The sequence below is a fragment of the Acanthisitta chloris genome, unplaced genomic scaffold, assembly GCF_000695815.1.
Source record: "Acanthisitta chloris isolate BGI_N310 unplaced genomic scaffold, ASM69581v1 scaffold8772, whole genome shotgun sequence".
NCBI lineage: Eukaryota > Metazoa > Chordata > Aves > Passeriformes > Acanthisittidae > Acanthisitta > Acanthisitta chloris.
In genome coordinates this window covers 10,769-31,805 of record NW_008658866.1, presented here as the reverse complement: position 1 = coordinate 31,805, position 21,037 = coordinate 10,769, and the positions used below count along the sequence as shown (strand labels likewise).

At 41.8% G+C, this 21,037-nt stretch overlaps 1 protein-coding gene across 1 annotated transcript in view; it reads left to right on the top strand.

The window, feature by feature from the left end:
• The window catches only part of CDK5RAP2 (CDK5 regulatory subunit associated protein 2), a gene marked incomplete at both ends in the record, with an annotated part of 64,923 nt that overhangs the window by 33,738 nt on the left and 10,148 nt on the right, over positions 1–21,037 (top strand). The window contains 9 exons of the mRNA XM_009085248.1: positions 3,225–3,320; positions 3,990–4,037; positions 4,650–4,837; positions 7,969–8,431; positions 11,539–11,803; positions 13,130–13,246; positions 15,988–16,582; positions 18,225–18,457; positions 20,073–20,121. Coding sequence (XP_009083496.1) covers positions 3,225–3,320; positions 3,990–4,037; positions 4,650–4,837; positions 7,969–8,431; positions 11,539–11,803; positions 13,130–13,246; positions 15,988–16,582; positions 18,225–18,457; positions 20,073–20,121 — 2,054 coding nt within the window. The remainder of the gene's footprint in view (positions 1–3,224; positions 3,321–3,989; positions 4,038–4,649; positions 4,838–7,968; positions 8,432–11,538; positions 11,804–13,129; positions 13,247–15,987; positions 16,583–18,224; positions 18,458–20,072; positions 20,122–21,037) is intronic.

Below are 21,037 nucleotides of genomic sequence, written 5' to 3'. Positions count from 1 at the left end.
CGGGATTAAAAGAACAAGATTGGGAATATTTTTGAGGCAGTTACATGTAGGAACTGCCTGATTCAAGAACTGGGGCTGTGCTGTCGATGGTTTTTCGGCAGGACTTGGGAAAAGGCTCATGTCTGGGACAATCAGCAGCACTCACCAAATATTGTTGCTTTTACAGTTTTAAGGCATACTCAGGCTGCCTTTAATTGAGATGTGTTTTAAATTAGAAATAGACCTCCAGGAGTGCCACGGTTTTATTGAAATAATGTCTTTTCTTGTCAGTAGCATCCAGAGCTCCTGGGCAATCCCTTTCCGAGTGCCTGCGCTTCCCAGAGTCCATAGGAGCAGTTTGGCTCATTATCCTGCAGAGGGTGATGCATCCCCATGGATGCCGCAGTTAATTCCAGAGGAATTCCTGTCCTGTGCTGGGATGATGGTGACAGGATCCTGTGTGCTCCTGCTTCAGTACAGAGCTACTCACCGAAGAAGAGATTAGATGTATATTGACAAATACTAAAGTTTGGAAAATAGGAATAAACCTCAAAATTCTGTGAAAGGAAATAGGAGAGGGAAATATTAGAAATAGAATATTTGAAGCTGTGCCAGAGTGGCAATAGTACTATGGAGCTCAAAAGTGAGAGGATCAGTTCAGGAGGATATTGAGGGGCTGGAGCAGGTCCAGAGCAGAGCAGCGAGGCTGGGGAAGGGACTGAGCACAAGTGCCATGAGGAGAGGCTGAGGGAGCTGGGGATGTTCAGCCTGGAGAAGAGGAGGCTCAGGGGAGACCTCATCCCCCTCTGCAACTCCCTGACAGGAGGTTGGAGTCAGGGGGGGGTTGGTCTCTGCTCCCAGGCAACAGCAGCAGGACAAGAGGGCACAGACTCAAGCTCTGCCAGGGGAGGGTTAGGTTGGAGATTAGGAAGAGATTTTTTCCAGAGAGAGTGCTCAGACATTGGAATGTGCTGCCCAGGGAGGGGGTGGATTCCCCATCCCTGGAGGGTTTCAAGCTGAGACTGGATGTGGCACTTAGTGCCATGGGCTAGTGACCACAGTAGGGTTGGACTGGTGATCTTGGAGGTCTTTTCCAACCAGGTTGATTCTATGATTCTATGATTTTTAGTTAAAAGTTATTCGTTTAAAAGGTATCATTTTATCAGTCTTGGCAGGAAATAACAACCTGGATTTCAGGTTATGGATTGTGACAACAGTGTGTTTAGCATATTAATAACCACTGTCAGCCCTCCCTATGTTCTGTTTTTGTGTGGGTTTTGAGCTAGACTTTGTTGGCAGGTAGTGCTGGGATGGCAGTAACATATGTGTTTTGAGAGGAATTTGGACAGACACAGGAAGATGTATCTTTCTTGGGTTCTTAAAATGTTCCCATCCTTTTCTTTCCCAAAGCTGGAGCACAAATCAGATGAATGTGCATGTTGGTGCCTCTGCAGGGCCTGACAGCATCTAGTCCTCTGCTTCTTGGCTTCGTGTTCATGCTGGGAGGGAGCAGGAGGAGAGGAAAAGGTTGTTTTTGCACTGTCCTCTGAACATCTGCTTTCTCAGAGAGAAGCAGCCCCAGTGATTCCAGCCTCCAGGGCTCTGGGGAGCTCTGCAAACCAAGCATATCAGTGGTTCATTTAGGAAAAACATTCTCCAGGTTTTTAGTCTCCAAGGAAATACTTTAAAACAGGCAACTTATTCTTGGTAGACTTATTTTTCTGGCCTTAAGACACTTACCTTCTTTTAATATTCTGTTGCACATTAGATTGTATTCCTTGGAGCACAGAAAGTTTCTGTTCAGCCTCTCAGGCACAGGACCATAGGACCAGGCTCAACCTGCAGTTTGTTGTAACAGTATATTTATAACCTGTTGGAGTTACCTAGTAGTTTCATTCTAAGAATCTTCACTTATTAAACCAAATACTGGCCTGGGAACAGTTTTTCCATATAGATTTCTAATTGTAAAAGGCAAATATATTAATATGCTGCACCATCCGGTTTCTGCCTTTTAAAATTCATACTTAAAGCCATTAGAGTTGCTTATACTGCAAGGGATTGGGAGATAAAAAGGTTTTTCTCATTAATTTCATGTACATATATATACACATATATTCTATGCATACTCAATTAAAAAATCAAACCCCACACATGCATTCCATTCCCAGTGTTCTTAGGAAGCAGAAATAACTCTGCTCACAGAATCCTGTTTATCTGCAATGGGACTGATGTGCAGTGAGCCAGAACTTTCCAGCATGTGATCCTGGGGCAGCAGTTCTGCAACCAGCAGCAGGACAAGAGGGCACAGACTCAAGCTCTGCCAGGGGAGGGTTAGGTTGGATATTAGGAAGAGATTTTTTCCAGAGAGAGTGATCAGACATTGGAATGTGCTGCCCAGGGAGGTGGTGGATTCCCCATCCCTGGAGGTTTTCAAGGTGAGACTGGATGTGGCACTTAGTGCCATGGTCTAGTGACCACAGTAGGGTTGGACTTGATGATCTTTTCCAACCCAGTTGATTCTATGATTCTGTGATCTCCTCTCTTGTACCAGGATGTAACATCCAGCAAAACAAAGTGGTTCTGGCCTAGCTGTCAGTAATGCTGATGTCAGGAACTTGAGTTCTGCTCCTAAAAAAGCTGAGTCCTCCTCCTCCTCCTTGCTCAGGCAATATTAGTGATGAGAGAGGTATTGGGTCCTGTGGAAAACAGAGAGTAAAAGATGATTTGGCACCGTTTGCTACAAATGGGCAAATTTAGGCAAGACACAGCAGATTGTAACCTTCAGTAAATCTTTTTAGTGTACAGCAAGCCACATGTGCTTAGTTTTAAAAGCATCTATTTCTTAGATGCTGGAGAAGAGCCTAAATTGTGTAGCAAATGAAAATAAATCCTGGAAATTGGGAAGTAAAACAGGCACAATGAGAACACAACTGAGGATACATACAGAGGTCCTTTGCCACAAAAGGTTAACTGGTTTTATAAATTCTGAGAAGAAAGGGTTAAATAAAAACGAAGGCATGCACAAGATAAAGGTTCACTCTATTTGATCTGAGTCATTCCTGGGGTATATATATTAATTTTCTCTGATCCTGTTGAAGAAATCTAATTCAGTGTTTGTTACTTTGTATTACAGGCTTTTTTTTATTTTTCTTTTAAGACATGTCACTGACTTATTTATGCATGTTTCATATCACAGTAATTTTTTTTTTGTGCTACATTTTCACGTCATTCCATACTTTGTGTAGTGTCTTGAAATAACAGAGGAGCCTGTGCTGCAGACTGAAGATGGTGACAATGGCAGGAAGATGCAGAACAGTCAGTTTTGTGACAGGGTCAGTCAGGTAGGACTGTGCTCAGGGTACATTATGTTACAGTGCTCTCTTCTCTGCATGCCTTTAAAATTTCATACTTCTTAGAACACAAAGTCCTTTGCAAACAAAACGTTTTCCTTGGTATATTTGCTTTCAACTAATTGTTATCCTAAAGATAGGATAGATTTTCCTGTGTTTTTCTGCTCCTAGGGCTTTGCAGTCAGAACACCTTTCATTCTGCTCCTTGTTTCTCTTGTTCCAGTACTCATTGTCATCCTGGATGAGGAGGACAGAGTCTCTTGAAATTGTGTTGGTTTACACACACATATACTGATTTTTCTGCCTCCATTGCACTCAGGCCTATAGTACAGATTGCACGAGATTCACTTGCTGTTGAGATTGAGAAAAAAGATCCTTCTTCAAGGTTGGATTACTTGATGTCTTGGTAACTTTAGACTCCATTATCATACACACAGGAACCTGTTGTCCTCTTATTCTAGTTGGTGTAATAATAAAGCACCATGGAATCATAAAAAATTCAGGTTGCAAGGGACTTCAGAGGGTCACTGAGTGCAACTAAAGTTGAACTTTTTTGGTTTCAGAGTTGTAACATGCTAAAATAGACATAAAGTGAGACATTTTGGTTAGGAATATTGAAGAACAGTGATGTAATTTGTAATTTCTCTGCTTATTTACCAGGTATGCCTTCAAGTATCTTTGGATTTCCCTTGTGAGGTGGATAAACAGGTGAGTGATGTACTACAAAGATTCTCTTGGCTCTTAAACACCTTCACCTCTTGCTGCTGATGGAAATTGTATCCAAATGGGCCCAGACTGAATTCTCACGTGATTGATACAGACTTTGATTGTTTAAATGGAGTTTGAATGACTGGAGAGATCCCAGGTAGAAATTTCCTTTGACTCTTCTAGGGTGTTGCATACAAAAAGGCTGTAAATACTTCCCATTGCATCCTGTCCTGGCCATGAGGGTTTGCAGTGGGAGATCCCAGGACAGAGTTTGCACTGTAAATACAGATAATTCAAAGCTGAACTAATAAAATGTTAGCTGCAGTCTGCAGGCAACATTCCAGAAGTTTCATACCTCTTCATAGATAAAGACCTTCAGGGAAATCTTCTTATTCCTTACTAAACAACTGATCACTATGAATTAATCATATGGAATAGATGTTAATTAGTTTTTCTATTAATAAATAGTCAGCGAAATGTCTGTGGATGCTTCTTAATGCAGATAAAGAGCATCAGGAATTACAAAACCTGATTACAAAGAGATTACAGCCCTGAATTTAATAGAACATTACATACCTGTGTAATAAGACAATGTTTGCAATTTTTTAACAGATAACTCCATCAGGCTATTCAGAGAGTTTCTGCAAAGACAGACATTATAGGAGTCCAATTAAGCCTCAATTTGAGCATGATACAACTGCCAAACACTTGGGCAGAATAGGAATGAGTGAACATGAAACAGAAGAGAACTTGCTCACGTCTCTTTTAAGAGGAAATAGAACATCTGTGCTGGAATCGACGTAAGTATGAGGAATGTGCAATGCTTTTGACAGTATTTCCATTTGAGGAGAGAATGAAGTAATTTTGCTAAAGTGAATTTAGATAATGGCACTGTCTAATTTACCTGAGAGATTGGCAAGGTACCTTCAGAGCCATTTTAGTCTATCATGCAATTAAGTAATTAGGAAACATACTATGGGTAGAAAACCTGAAGAAAAACCCATTGCAAGAAGGAAACTCTGCAAAGTTAGTGGTACACAGAGACTTTACTGCAGGCACTGATTGTTTCCTGGATGGGGTGCTGAGGAGTTAAAGGGTTCAGATGATAAGAAATGGTATTTTTCTTTACAAAACCCCAAATACTGAGAGCATAGGCCAGTGAAAGGTGGTGGAGACTACACTGTACTGCTGTAAAAATGGGATGTGCAAGAATCAATCATAGAATCATAGAATTAAGGGTTGGAATGGACCTTACAGATCATCTAGTCCCAACCCCTGCCCTGGGCAGGGACACCTCCCACCAGAGCAGGTTGCTCAAGGCTCATCCAGCCTGGATTGAACATCACCAGGATTGGCACAGCCACCATGTCCCTGGGCAACCTGTTGTCTCACCATACCACCCTCACATGAAAAAAACTTTAATATCTAACCTAAACTTCCCCTCCTTCAATTTGAACCCAAAGGTTGTGAGGATGGAGGAATTGGAGTGACAACGACTCTTTATGGGGATAATTTTGAATGGACATTCCTGTAGGCTTAATGCCCTTTGCCATTTCACCTGAACTGCTTGGAATGAGGTTTGCTCTCTGCCAGCAATTTAAGGAGTCCTGCAGTTATTCCAATGTAGTCCAGTAGGACTGTGCTGAGATGAACCATCTTGTGCTTCCTTAGGTCACTTTTAATGCAGGAGAAAACACTTGTGTAACTGAATCTGTCCAAGCCCTAGTGTAACCAGTGTTTTTTGAAGTGTGTGTGTTACACTTTGGTTTGATGAATTCCCAGCCAAAATGCTCATTTCCATAGGAACTGGACAAAACCAAGCAAAAAAAAAGGCTATCTAGAAAAGCCACATACCCTGACTAATTTCCCCCAATTTCATGCTTACACTACTTAATCTTCTGCTTGAGAACTGAATTAGGGCTCTGGTGGAGATCATTCTCATTTTCCTTTCCCAATTCTCTCCACTGTAATGACTATGTACAGTATTACATGACTTTTTCCAGCCTGTCAAGGCTGTTCCTTCAGCTGGCCACAGTGGTTTCTGGAGAGTGATGGGAATGACCTCCCCTATGCACTGTGGTCAGCAGTGCTGGGAGCAGAGTATCCCATGGAGTCACACAACTCAAATCCTGGTTTCTTTGTTCAGATGCTGCACTTGGCTTTACTCATATTTTTACATTACTAGTTAAAACTCTCCCAGCAGGCAGAAAGGGTGTTAGTTGTCAAGGCAGTAGTTAGTGGTGAATGAGGAGATACTACTATTCCCTTAGAAGATGAATAGATAAGATTGTTTATTTGTTAACTTTACCTAAAAGTCTGCTATTGAGGGATTCTAGCACCATCATCTTTGCTACTCTAGTATGTAATTTTTCCTGTGTTCAAGTATAAATGACCAGATTGGCTGTTGATGAGCCTCTACTTTGCATAACTGAATTCTCACTAATGGCATTAGATGCCAGAGAAAGCCATAAAAAGCCTAGTTAGCTTCCACCATTTCAAATGCTAAACTATGCAATTGCAGTTGTTTAAAATGCTGGTTTGTATGTTTAATGGCACAAACAGGGACACATGGAATTGTCTGTAGAGTCTGAGACTTGCTTATGCTTTAAATACCTCTTATTTGGCTTCAGTTTCTCTTAAAGCATCACTTTCCAAACTGTTGTCCATGACCCACTAGTTGTCTGTGGGGCAGCTCTGTGGTCTGCACTGAGCTGGTTTTGCAGCCTTTTGGTTGCTTTTCCAGTTTCCATCTTCACTGTTACATTAGAAATACATGAAGGGATAGATTTTCAGAAAAACTTAGCATCAGTGCCAAGAGTTGGGCTTTGATGATCCTTGTGGGTCCCTTCCAACTCAGGAAACTCTGTCATTCTATGATCGAGAGTCTCCTGTGGTTTTGGAATAAATTTATTTTGAAGGCAGAGAGTAAACTTTTTTTGAAAATCCATTTGTATTTCTGATATTTCTGTGTTACATAAACCAGAGGTTTAGTGTCTGTTCATGAGTGGAGAGAGGGAGAGTAGAGCATAGAATCATAGAACCAACCAGGTTGGAAAAGACCTCCAAGATCACCAATCCAACTCTACTGTGGTCACTAGCCCATGGCACTAAGTGCCACATCCAGTCTCAGCTTGAAAACCTCCAGGGATGGTGAATCCACCACCTCCCTGGGCAGCACATTCCAATGTCTGAGCACTCTCTCTGGAAAAAATCTCTTCCTAATCTCCAACCTAACCCTCCCCTGGCAGAGCTTGAGTCTGTGCCCTCTTGTCCTGCTGCTGTTGCCTGGGAGCAGAGACCAACCCCCACCTGACTCCAACCTCCTGTCAGGGAGTTGCAGAGGGTGATGAGTCTCCCCTGAGCCTCCTCTTCTCCAGGCTGAACACCCCCAGCTCCCTCAGCCTCTCCTCATGGCACTTGTGCTCCAGTCCCTTCCCCAGCCTCGTTGCTCTGCTCTGGACCTGCTCCAGCCCCTCAATGTCCTCCTGAGCTGAGGGCCCAGAGCTGAGCACAGGATTCAAGGTGTGGCCTCACCAGCACCGAGTGCAGGGGCAGAATCACCTCCTGGTCCTGCGTACCACACTGTTCCTGCTCCAGCCCAGGATGCCATTGGCCTTCTTGGCCCCTGAGCACACTGTGGCTCCTGCTCAGCTCCTGTCTCTCCACACTCCCAAGGTCTCTTTCTGCCTGGCTGCATGTATGGCCATAAATAGGAGAGAAGTAATGATGAGATAATTTATGATATGATTTGTGTTGTGAAAATGTTTCCAAAACTCTGATCATTAGTGAGTAATTCATTAGTGAGTAGAAGGAACCTCCTCGGGATTTCAAACGTGTCACGACACAGCAGAAGAGTTTCTTAGAAGGTATTTTTGTTTGCTTAAATAAGAACCTGAATTCATGCCTTTTCTTTCCTCTTTCCTGACTATAGCAGACATGAACAAATGAAAATTGTAAATGAACTGTTAGATCATCTGAACACGACAGAGGAAGAATGTTCAAGTGAAGACATAGAGAAAAAGGATGAAAAAGATCTTAGGCAAATGGTTATTCAACTAAGAGCTGAACTCAAACATTTCAAGCAGGTCAATAAATTCTTGAAGCAGCAAGTAGAATTGAAATCAACTTTTGATGGGAAAGAGAAGCTTTATCCAGATGCAGTGGCACAGATTAATAAGGATATTCAGTTGTTGAAAGTGGAATTGAAAGATGCAGCTACACAAACAATGACTTTAGAGACTAATGTCATGAGATTCAAACATGAAGGCAAAAAAGGAGCCTCAGAAGAAAAGTCAAAATATTCAAGATTAAATGCAGAGAGAGAACATCAGCAAGAAAATGTGTATAAGAAGGGTGAACGGCATGAAAGGCTTTTTCTTGCAAGAACAAGTGAAGTAAGTTTATTCTCTTTCTGTACTTAGGGAATAGATGTATAAAAGGGAGAAATATGTTTCATTTCTAATATTAAATCTTGCTTTTGTGTAACTTTTAAAATTAGAAAAAGAGATGTAAGCCAAATATATTTTAGATAATTGTTCTTAATGTTCAGAGCTTTTTCATCACATACTTCACTGTGCTTTGGAACATTAATTAATTGAATTCCAATCCTCACCGGGACTAGATCCTAGTAAATATTACAGCTCTTGGAAAAAGAGTTTATAGCATAATGGCCTCATTCTGTGCTGCCTTGTGTTTGTGCATTGATGGTCAGCAGTGTGAGCTGGTTGATTAGGTCTAAATGGCCAATGTGTCCTGGAAAATTCCAGACTTGCATCATGTCTGGGAGAGGCTGGTGAGGAGTCAGTGGAGACTTCCAGACACTCTTAATTTTAGGCTTTTAATTACATCTTCTCATCGTGCCTTGCTGTTAGTATGAGCAGAAGTACAACTAGAAAACTGTGGGGCAGTTTGTCACGTTGGTTTGGAACCTGAGTGCACAGAATCTGTTGTGTGAGCACAGACACAACTTGCTGGTGCCAAATCAGTTTTCAAGCCTTCTGTCTGCAGGCACTCTGTGATCCCAAGCAAAGAGGTGGGGAAAACAGTGTCTGCTAAAGAGTTCCTGTGTATTGTTTCAGTAGCAGTGATAGAAGTGAAGTTGAAAACTCTTTGAAGATCTTGGCTCCTGCAGAGCAGACAAAGGGGAGCATTGCTTTTGATTTTCTGCACTGCTAATAGGGAATGTTGTAGCACCATCTGCAAGGAATAGTTTCCATGACTTGAGTGATCAAGAGATTTGTGTGAGCCAGCAATTAGGAGCAGTTCATTTTTATTCTGGCTTGTTCTTTTTGGATTCATTTTTCTGAAGGAAGGGGTTGTAAACCAAGAGATGTTGTCAAGGCTTTGTTCTATTCCTCCTGGTGGAGTGTGGGATTTTAAGGGAAAAACTTTGGCATGCATGGTTGGTGCCTGGCAAACACTCTAGAGAGTTCATGCCAGTCTTAGCAGTAGGTTATGATACCCCTGAAAAGTCAAACCCTAAGTAATTCACAGTGTCTTGTTTCATCAAACTATACACGTAGAATCTACCAGAGTTGTCTTCAGGTATCTTCTCAGTCTTTCAAGCTTTCCTTATGGGCAGTAAATCTACCTTATAAACAATTATGTTTGGAGAGGAAAGAGAATAATAAATACTCTCAGGCTGTTGTTAATGTTCTCAGGCTGTTTGGTATTGGGTTGTTGGTGCAGTGATAGCTGCTCCTGTTTCTCGGTGCCTTGGCTGGTCTGAGGCCGAAGGAGTGCGTGTGCTTTCACCTGTGTTGGTGTTAGCCAGGCAACTGACTCCAGGAACACCAGAAAATTTGTGGCTGCCTCATCCCTGGGAGGGTTCCAGGCCAGGTTGGATGGGGCTTGGAGCAGCCTGGGCTGGTGGAAGGTGTCCCTGCCCATGGCAGGGGGTGGAACTGGATGATCTTTAATGTCCTTCCAACCCAAACCATTCTATTATTCTTTGTGCAATTCTCTTTATTTTTTTTTCCCCAAGGTCCTGTTTTCCCTAAGTTCCAATATACTGTTCTGATTCACTATTTTCCAGACTCCTCTCTGGTTTAATCAGTTGTAACCCCAATGCAATCCCAGGATCAGTTGCTTTAAAAGCTTTCTTGTCCGGACTAACACAGTGTATCTTTAGGTCTGGAATGGCTTTTATAAATACTTTGCTGTAGCCATCTGAACTGGCCTTTGGGCAATCTCAGTGACATATGTGTCTGTGCCACAGCCCTGAGACAGCTGGAAATGGCTCTGTGTTATTAATGCACTTTAGTTAGCAGCAGGTTCTGGATTTATTTTTCTGCCTGGGAGTGATATTGTATTCATGTATGGACGGGAGGAATCGAGTGTGGCATTAGGAAAATGGAACTTGCTTTTTCTTATTTTAAATGGTGTGAAGACTATAATTGCTAAGAAGTGAGTGTGGAAAGGTATTTCAGAATACATTGGGTGGTGAAGGGAATTAGGGGACTCGGGACACCGAGTGCAAATGAACAGCAAAAAACCCAAACTAAATCTCTCTGAACATGCCATTATTGATTTTTATTATTATTACCCACAGTTCCATAACTCTCCTCAGCACATAGCATGCTTTTCTCTCTGGGGACATAGCACTGGTTTATGCTGTGTGGTTTAAATAAGGAGCATTTATTTTATGCAGCCTCCAAAAGGTGCGAGGCTAAAATGTAGTGACTTAAGAAATTTGATTTCCCCAAATCTAATGACAGAGTGTCTGTTTCAGGAAGGAATGGGAGCGAGGCTAAAATGTAGTGACTTAAGAAACTTGATTTCCCCAAATCTAATGACAGAATGTCTGTTTCAGGAAGGAATGGGAATCCTGCAGAAGCCATTTATGGAGTGTGTGGGTGAAGAAACTGTTTTTGTTCATAAAGAATTTCTCTATGACAGGATAAATATCCTCTGTGGTTGATTTGCTCAAAGCTGTGTTGATTTCCTCAAAGTTATGGAATTTAAGTCTGTTGAGTAGAAACAAAAAGAAGAAAGGGAATAAGCTCAGGAATTTTTGAAAAATGAGGAGAATCCTCAAGTTTAGAAAAAAAAGGGATATAAGGGAAGTAGTTGCCAGGCTGGCAGATATTTATGATAGTAGTGTGAGTGGGAAGTAGCAGTGAGAGAGGTCAGTTTGGGTGAGGAGCTGCTTTCCCAGGGCAGACACAAACTCAGAGCTAACCAGTACACCTGCTGGTTAAAAGCCTTGGCTGGTCACTGGTGGATTTGCTGTCTTGCTTCATGAGCTGCAAGTCAGTCACTGTGAGGCTTGGGACGCATGAGCAGCTCGTACTTACAGAAAATTGTAGCAGTGAGAGGGTTTTTGCCTCTCTGAGTGTTTGTTTTTTCACATAGCCAAGGGTATTGGTATCTTATTTTCAAACCTAACGTGACAGCTGACTGCTCTGACAGGAATTTTTCTCCAGAATGTTTGTTTATACTTCCTTTGTATGACTGTTGCTTGCCAGCTACCAACTCCCCATTTTATTCCTGCCTTTTCCAGGCTGCCTCTGCCTACCTGCCCAAGAAGTCCCGTTTGCCTGTGCTCTTAAAATCCTCCAGACCAGGAGGAAATGTGCCTGTGAGCTCCTGGATGCAGAAGTCAGACTCAAAACCACAGTGTCACACCAGAGCACCTTGTGAAGGTCTGAAAGCTTGTGAAGTACAAACCAAACCATTTGAGGCACAACCTAATGGAGAGTTCTTGGAGGAGTCTGTAGCTGAAACCCTTGGAGAAGAGCCTGCACAGGGAAGCACATCAGAGAGAGGTAAATAATGAGCAGACACAGTGACTTGTGTTGCTTGGAGCAGTGACATCTTCCTTGTAGGAGAAAGGAAAACCAGGTCATCTTCCGATATCTACAATGCTGCTGAATCTTAGGAGTTTCTTGAGTAGGCAAATACATAAAGATCTTGGAAAAAAACCCAACCCTTTTCTTTTCTCTTTGCCACAAAACTGCAACCAGCTTTTTGTGCAATAGAAATGGCATAAAGTCTGCAATAAATGCCATTCCCAGGGTGCTCACACATGCACACATAGATGTCAGTGTTTAGGTAAGTGAAAAGTTTCCTCTGTAGGATGCCAAGTCTGATGAAAACTGTCTGTGATGGAGACAGGAGAGGATAAAAATACCTTATTTGTTTATGCTGCATAATGAAGTTTTCCCAATATTCCACTGCTCAGTCAAGTCACCCATGTTTGCTTCCAGGGTGGTTGGGTTAATTTAGACTCAGTTGTTGACAAAGTATCAGGATCAGCAAAGGATGACAAATTGTGAGACAGAGAGCAATGGGTATTATTAGATAAAGATTTGGAGTGGTAAAAAAATAAAGCTGCACTTAGCAGTGAGATTAAAAAGCGAGCAGAGATGTGAAGGATGAGTGAGGGAGTGTCACACTGAGAATCAGATTCAGCCGAGGGCGAGTGAGCCCATCAGACACAGAGCTGCAGGGACTTTGTTCATGATGACATTGTTGTGCTAAGGGACAGATGTGGCACAACTTTGTTGTAAGTACTTAAGGTAAAGAGACTGGAACAATTCATTCTGCTGGGTGCAAAATCCATGGAGAATTCTGAGAAGGGCAATACCTGTGGATTGGATCCTGAAATGAATCAGAAGCCTCAGTCCTGCTGTTTCCACACTGATTTCCTCCTCCTGGGTCACAGCTGTGCTGCACACTTGGGAATTCTGAGACTTGCTGCAATGGGAGCTTGTAGAAGATTAGTTTATGATCAATGCTCATATTGGAGAAACTGTTTAGCCTTTTCTCTAAGCTTAACCAAACCATTTAAAAATGCACTAAAATTGATTCACTGTTACATTACAAAGAGAACTCGCAAATGTTTGTCTTCATTTGTTAGTAGGAACCTTTACAATTCCTTCTCAGTAGTTATCCTTATGATTACTTCAAGTATTTTACAAATATGTGCAAACACTTTCGTATAGCCAATAAAGATTTTCCTCTTCCAAATTGTCAGAGAACCAAGTTTGGATTTGTTTAGTGGGTTGTTTGTTGTTTTTGTTTTGTGGTTTGGTTTTTGTTTTGTTTTGTTTTGTTTTTTAATTATCTCAACTGATTTTTTTTTTCTCCAGTTGACTCGCTGCTTAGACAGGATAATGGTGAGATCCAGGTGGAATTGCAAGGTGTTGATCCAGGCACAGGGGACATCAGTGAACATGCAGTGAATAAAAATCAGCAGAACCATCAAGGTAGAGCATTTATATGGTTGAGTATTTAAAAAAACCGGAGATTTTAAAACTCTAGTTTTTTCTGAGTGGTGCAAAGTTGTAAATTGTTGCAAGTAATCATCTCCCTTGCCATTATTTCTGGGGTTTAAGTTTTATTTTCTTAGCTTGTATGGATTAATTGCTCTAGGAATCTGAGTTGGACTTTAAGGGTTGTGGTTTCAGAAGGGCTGCAGGGAGATTTGAGTTTGGTTTCCAGGAAAAATAATGAGTTGTATGCCTGACTCTGATCTCTGTTGCTAATGTCCTCAATTCTGAACTCTTCTCTGAATTTAATGTTTGTTACTTATTGCTTCTGCATCTAGTTCTGAACTATTGGAACGAAGCGGTTGAATGATAGAGTTTTGCTTATCTGAATTATTTGAAGGCATTCAACTAGGTTGAAACCTAATGGAATCATTTAATGAAAATGTAAATAGGCTTAATACAGTGTCTTCCATGTTTCTGCATCATCCATTAGTCTTTCTTGGAAGGGCTTGAATAACCTGATTAACACTGTGTAGAGTACAGAGGATGTGGCCAATCCTGTAATCCTTTGGTGTGCAGGTCATGCTCCATGTGTGCCCTTTGGGGGTGTGGACACACATGCACAGAAAGCTAATTAGTCCTCCTCTAATGAAAGGGCAGTGGTTCATTAAAAACTATAACCAGTGCTCTAATCACAGATATTTCTTCCTTAATATCTGGTTCTATTTTCTCTGTTTGTTATCTGGAGGGTTCGCTTGGACTCAGGATTTCAGAGTTCACGTTCTATTTTCTCTGTTTGTTATCTGGAGTGTTTGCTTGGACTCAGGATTTCAGAGTTCACCTAGTATTTGGGTTTTTGGACATCATCTTACTGCAGCAACCAAGTGGTAGAGAAGGAGGAGAAGCTAATGAGTGAAGTGTTGCATTCCCTGAATCAGTGTGTCTTCTGGAATTCATACCCAGGCATTTTCTGGAAGCATTTCTTTCCTCTGATTTGGTCACCTTATGAGTGACACACATAATGGCGTGCAGCAATGTGTAGTGCAGGGAACATCCTCTAGCCTTGATTTCAAACCAGGGAATCAGAATCGCTGCCTAGTTTGGGTTGGAAGGACTGTAAAGATATCTCATCCCATCCCCTGCCCTGGGCAGGGACACCTTCCACCAGCCCAGGCTGCTCAGAGCCCCATCCAACCTGGCCTGGAACACTCCCAGGGATGGAGCAGCCACAGCTTCTCTGGGAGTGATGATATCCTAATATTGCAGCTTCATTTTATTCCAGATTTTCAGTTATATTTACTTTTATTCTCTTGTGCTTGGCCTTGACTTGGGCCTTTATACAGAGCTGTTCCCCCTGAGATTTGGTGCTGATTTAGAGCTGAACCTGAGAGTTTGAATTCTCCAAGGAAACCAATCTGCAAGCATTAAGACCTCTGAAAGATCAATGAATGGCTCTCAAAAGGGAAGTTCTAATTCGTGGTGATCTTTTGCAGAACTAATAGAAGGGGAAAATTTAATTTACTGGTAACTAGAAAATAATCCTCTTGCTAGCTGCTTACACATACAGCCCTCAGCATACACAGAGCTGTAAACATGGGTTATGTGGAGGAATATATGGCTTTTATTGGGCTGAACTGGGGTGATGGCATTGCTCAGGAGTGACAAAATCCCCTGAGGGATGTGATGTGCATGCCAAACGTGCCAATAAAACCTTTAACACCAAACAGTTTAATGAGTTTGGTTTAGGACACCTTTTAAAAATAAATTAAAGCCCCTTCTTCAAATTTTACTATTTTGTTGATAATCTTTTAAAAATTCCACCGACTTTATGCTCCAATTGGTTTTGTATAGATTTTTGAAGGGAGAAGGAGAATATTTAATTGGAAGCTTTAGAAAGAGCCATGTAAAGTCATAGAGTCTATCTCAGTGCCTCATGTTTGAGGTTAGTGCCCTTTTAAAAATAAATTAAAGCCCCTTCTTCAAATTTTACTATTTTGTTGATAATCTTTTAAAAATTCCACCGACTTTATGCTCCAATTGGTTTTGTATAGATTTTTGAAGGGAGAAGGAGAATATTTAATTGGAAGCTTTAGAAAGAGCCATGTAAAGTCATAGAGTCTATCTCAGTGCCTCATGTTTGAGGTTAGTGCTGTTCCTCAGGGGTCAGTGTTGGGCCCAGTTCTCTTTAATATCTTTGTTGATGATTTGGATGAGGGGATTGAGTGGGTTAGATATTAGGAAGAGATTTTTTCCAGAGAGAGTGCTCAGGCATTGGAATGTGCTGCCCAGGGAGGTGGTGGATTCACCATCCCTGGAGGTTTTCAAGCTGAGACTGGATGTGGCACTTAGTGCCATGGTCCTGTGACCACAGTAGGGTTGGACTTGGTGATCTTGGAAGTCTTTTCAGTTGGTTCTATGATTCTATGATCATCTTTGTGGCTGGAAAGAGCTTCATCAGTGTCTAATATAGCAAAAGGAATTTTCGATCATGTGGGTGTTTTTTGAGTATTGTTTATTTGAAAGGTGGTAAAGGCTTTGAAATATTTGGTGTGCAAATTGAATTAATGGGCAAATCACAGAAAGAGGTCAAAAGTCCCAAAGTAATATTGTGTAGCTTGTAATTATCTGCATTTATATTCTGCTATTACAGAATTAAATGAACTCATTCTGGTGCTGTTAGGAACAGAATGACAGATAAAGAAATATTAATATTCACACATAAGCCTCCTGTTTTTCAGAAATGCAAAATCATCATAACCTTAGCAATGGGAATAGCCAGAGTTCATTAGAAGAGATGGATGAGGAGTGTTATTCCATGGAACAGGAGGACACTGACTCAGCCACTGCATGTTCAGGCTCCAAGCTCCTGTGCTCTCCCAAGCTGAGTGTACCAAGTACAGATGCACCCGATGACTGTGAAGCCATAGAGGATATAGAAGAGTTGAAACAAAGAGTTAAGAAGATGAAGTCTGAGCTTGAAAAGTACAAAAGGTTCCTGTTTCAGTTGCAGACCTCTGACCAGCTCCTGTTTAGTGGTGTTCCCAATGGAGTTGGGAGTGATGCAGCCTTGCCCGGGGAAGGGTTGGTAACACAAGTGCAAGACACAGATACACAAGAAATCAAAACACTTTCTAAAGTCCATCACATGGATTATGAGATCCACACTGAAAAGAGGAATTCAGAGTCTTTGAAAGCACCTGACACATGGGCAGCACAGAACCTTAAGGAGCTGCTGTTGGCAAATGAGGCAGAACTTGAAAAAGAGCGAGTTGCAAATATTCATCTTGATGAAGTGTGTCACCTTCAGAGCAGACTGGGAGAAACATCATCCAAGTGAGTAAAGCTGTTGCTGTTTCAGGTTCCATTTTCTAAACAGCAATATGAAATAGCATAGGAAGGTAATGTGAAGGTCATTTTATTCACATAAGTGTGTTGTTCTAGCCAAGGCTAAATTTACTAACATTAGCATAAAGTAACTGAGAAGTTGAGTTAAAAGACACCTCAAAGTACAAAACCAATGTTTTCCTACAACAGATCTGCCCCTGATAAGCTCATATCATCATCTGTAACTACCCTGTGCCAAGTACCTTTGTCTTTCCCCACATCTCAAGTCCATGACTCTCTTTGCTGCAGGACATCCTCTCGTGAGCACTCACAGCTCCTCTTGTTCCCTGTGAGACACTCTGACCTCTGGAACCAAACTATTTCAGTTTTGCATCATTCAGGGGTTTTTCAGGTGACAAGTGTAAGAAAATAGAGCCTCCCATTTAAGACAGGAATGTTTGCATGGGCAATTGGCTGGCAGAGTCATCCTGGCCCTTCTGTTTGTGTGAACAGACTTTATGTGTAAAATCAGAGGTTTATGCTCTAGTTACGACGCATTTCGCAGTTGAGTGCCGTGGTGCCTTCCTGGGAAGGATGGGAAAGTAGATATATGTAGAAATTAATGAATGAAATTTTATAGCATAAGCTCATAAGCTGGAAAATCCTTTATGGGAGGCTGGGAAGGATCAGGTTTTTGCATAAGACTGGGGGCAGCATTTTGGCTATGTATGTACAAATCACAGGCCCAGAATGGGGACCCATAAGACCAAACCTTTTTTAACACTCACCCCTCCTTTTTCTCCTTCTAATATTGGTGCTGTCCTGAGGGCCTGCAGAATGCCAGAAAGTAACAAACAAAAGGATTCAACCTTGTGTCTTCCTTCCAAGTGCTTGAGTAAAAATACTTGGAGACACTGAGCACCCACCAACGTGGACTATTGTATCTCTCTGTCTTCCTGTTGTAAAATACAGTTGTGCTACATAGTCCATATAAATTTACATACCTTGAAAATATACCTCATCCATTTTACAAAGGAAGACCTAACTGTAAAATAAAGAATGAGACAGTGTGGATTGCTGTGAGGTTTTTATGGCCACTGTCTAGGACAGCATCATGAGTCACAAGTGACAGACTCAAAAAATACATCTCTTCCTATACAAATGGCAATAAAAATTCTATAACAGCCCACACCATCACACATTTTGTCTGATTCCCTGAATCTTTTCAGATCCTCTCTCTGTTTCTTTCCACTAATATTTGATTCTGTAGAGAGAACTTTACCTGGTACAGGCAGTGGCAGCATAAAGGAGATGCAAGTGCAAACTCAGTAAATAAATGCAATTGATCTGAGTTGAAATTATTTAATTAGGCACCTTTGCTGCCATCCATGTTCTTTCCAAGCAGACCATCAAGTCACCACCTTAGTTTTGGCCCATCTTGTAAAAGAAGCAGTTAAGTGAAGGAGAATAACCCACAAGTTACGCCCATAAATACCAAGCTCAACACTTGACAATCCATTTCTCATTGTGGCTGTAAAAGCAAATTGAGTCACATAAAATTACAGTTTAGGAATAGAAGCTTAATTCACTTCTTATTTATATTGAAATGTTATTTATGGCCAGAAAATTACAGATAATTTCCTTTCCTCAGATATGATTCATTAGTTCATTCCCAAGCTCGAGAACTCTCCTTTCAATGCCAGCAAATTAAGGAGATTCGCAGTGGCTGCGTCGCTTACCATCAGCACCTGACAAACCTGGTGAAAGCCTTTGAGGAGCTGCTCCAAGCCAGTGATGTAGATTATTATGTTGCTGAAGGTTTCCGTGAGCAGCTGAATCAGAGTGTGCTGTTGTTTGAGAAGCTAGAAATGAAATTCCTCTATGGTAAGTAATAATATTTTGTGCTTATTGTCAGATATATTAACGTTCTCGAAATGGGAAGGGTGTTGTTTCCTTTCTAGTTAAAGGGAACTCAATGAGCTAAGAGGTTTTTCCAAGCTAAACTATTCTGTGATGTTCTTAAGGGACCTGCATCTTGCTGCTGGTGAAGAAATGCACCCTGTCTTGTATAAAAGGGAGCTAAACTGCTGCCATGTTTTGGGAAATGAGCATCAAAGTCAACATTTGTCACCTGAAGGAAGAGCACGTCCTGCAGCACGTCCTGTGTGTTGCCTTCAGTCTGTAGCCTGAAGAGAGTAGCACAGAAGGGATGGAAAAGGGATGCTGTCAGGAGTAATTCAGCAAGAAAAACCTTTCCCTGGCCTCATAAGTATTGCTCTTGCTGACCCAAACAGGCAGCAATACTTCCACTGATGTCAGCTGCAAAACTGATATCTTCAGTGAAACACTCGAGGCACCTGAAATAAGGACTCTGACCCCCAACATCCTCCTGAAATTGGCTCTGGAAGATGACTTTGTTCAGCCCTCTTCAGGGCCCAGCCACGCCGTGATCTGTGTGCTGCCTTTCATTAAAGATCTCAGCAGCATGTTGCAGTTTTGATTGCTCATATAAAGCAGCTGTAGATGAGCAAAAGGCATTACAGCCAGTGTGTCATAGCAGGGTAATAAAAGATTGAGTGTATTCAACGATTTCGGTGGCTACAGAGATTCCTTGCATTGCAAATGAGAAGACTGTAGTGAATAAACATTAAATGCCTTTAAACCAACAGATGGTATCCTATATACTCTGAAAAGTCCCTGACAACTGAGACAATTCAATATATCTAACACAATGGTGTTGCATTGAATCACACATTAAAATAAAATGATGTTTGTAGGGTTGTAAAGAACATCCAGTGTGCTAAGAATTGACTGTAAAGAAGCAGCATAAACAACCGTCTGTCTCTGCATTTCCATCCTGACCTTCAGTTCATTCCCCTGAAATTTCAGCTGTGCAACCCTTTCCTGCCACTTTTGCTTAATTGCACAAAAAGTGTTCAAGCAGGAGAAGCCAAGGTGACACCACAAAACTCATTTCCTTACGCAGATTAGTGTCTGAGTCCAGGTCTCCTGTGCTTGTGCTCATACACAGTTCCAGAGAGAACACTGCAGGCTAAATCCTGTGTGCCCCCCTTTATTAGAGATAACTGCTTAGCCTGGCTCTGGGTGGACAAAATCCAAGTGCAATGGAATTGTTTTTATAGAATTTTACTTACATGATTTTCATTGAAGAAGTAATGGCATGTCCACTTAATCCTTTTGCCTTACAGCACAATTATTTCACATCTGTATGCTAACTACAACACCAAGGCTGTAAAATCTAGCACTTGTGGTCCCTAATAATTTTTTTTCACTCCAGAACAAGCTATTGCTTTGCTGCTTAGCTATAAATAGTTTTGCTCACATACAGCATTTAACACAGATACACAGTGTGTTGAGTATCTGTTGGCTTCTCTAATTTGTCATTAATTTACCATTCTGTATTTAAATAGAGTAAGATGAAGGGGAAAACATTGTAACTCTCAGGATGTGTTTTTAATCAGCTGTTTCTGCTTTGCAGGAGAATCAATAGGGACAGAAGTTACAATACTTTATGAATTAGCTCAAAGGTAAGAGTGCAATTCAATGCTTAGCAAACATATGGTTGTTTCGTAAGTTGATAAGGATGCTCCATGTTTTGGAGCATCACTTCCACTGGTTTGCATTTTGGGAGGGCTTTGCTTATGTGGCACATTTCATAGCATCATAGAATCAACCAGGTTGGAAAAGACCTCCAAGATCATCAGTCCAACCCTACTGTGGTCACTAGCCCATGGCACTAAGTGCCACATCCAGTCTCAGCTTGAAAACCTCCAGGGATGGTGAATCCACCACCTCCCTGGGCAGCACATTCCAATGCCTGAGCACTCTCTCTGCAAAAAATCTCTTCCTAATATCCAACCTAACCCTCCCCTGGCAGAGCTTGAGTCTGTGCCCTCTTGTCCTGCTGCTGTTGCCTGGGAGCAGAGACCAACCCCCACCTGACTCCAACCTCCTCTCAGGGAGTTGCAGAGGGTATTACAGTCTCATTAATATCCATGTTGTTAATAAAATATCCATAGAAAACAAAATAAGGCTTTTTTCCCCACTTCCCTCACACAGCTGAGATACTGAAAGAGAAACATCATGCCACCAGGATTGTTCCTTTCATGAACAAACAGAACATGTGCCGTAATCCACTGTGGCTTCTGTTCAGATATTATCCTGGCTGCAGCTGCCCAGAGGGACAGTCAGTTCCCTTGGTGCTCTGTGACCCTGGGGCTGGCTGGGGCCCATTCTCAGAGCACCCTTATGCTGAAGGTGAAGAGAGCAGGTGGTGGTGTGCTGCATATGTTGGGTTTATGCCAACTTGGGCTTCTTCAGCACTCCAGAAATCCTCAGCTGCCAGTTCAAGGCTGCTTGAGGTCTCCTGAACATGGAGGTGACTGCCTAGTGCTGGAACATGGGCAGCAGGCTGGAGGGGCAGTGATAATTCCTTCTGCCTTC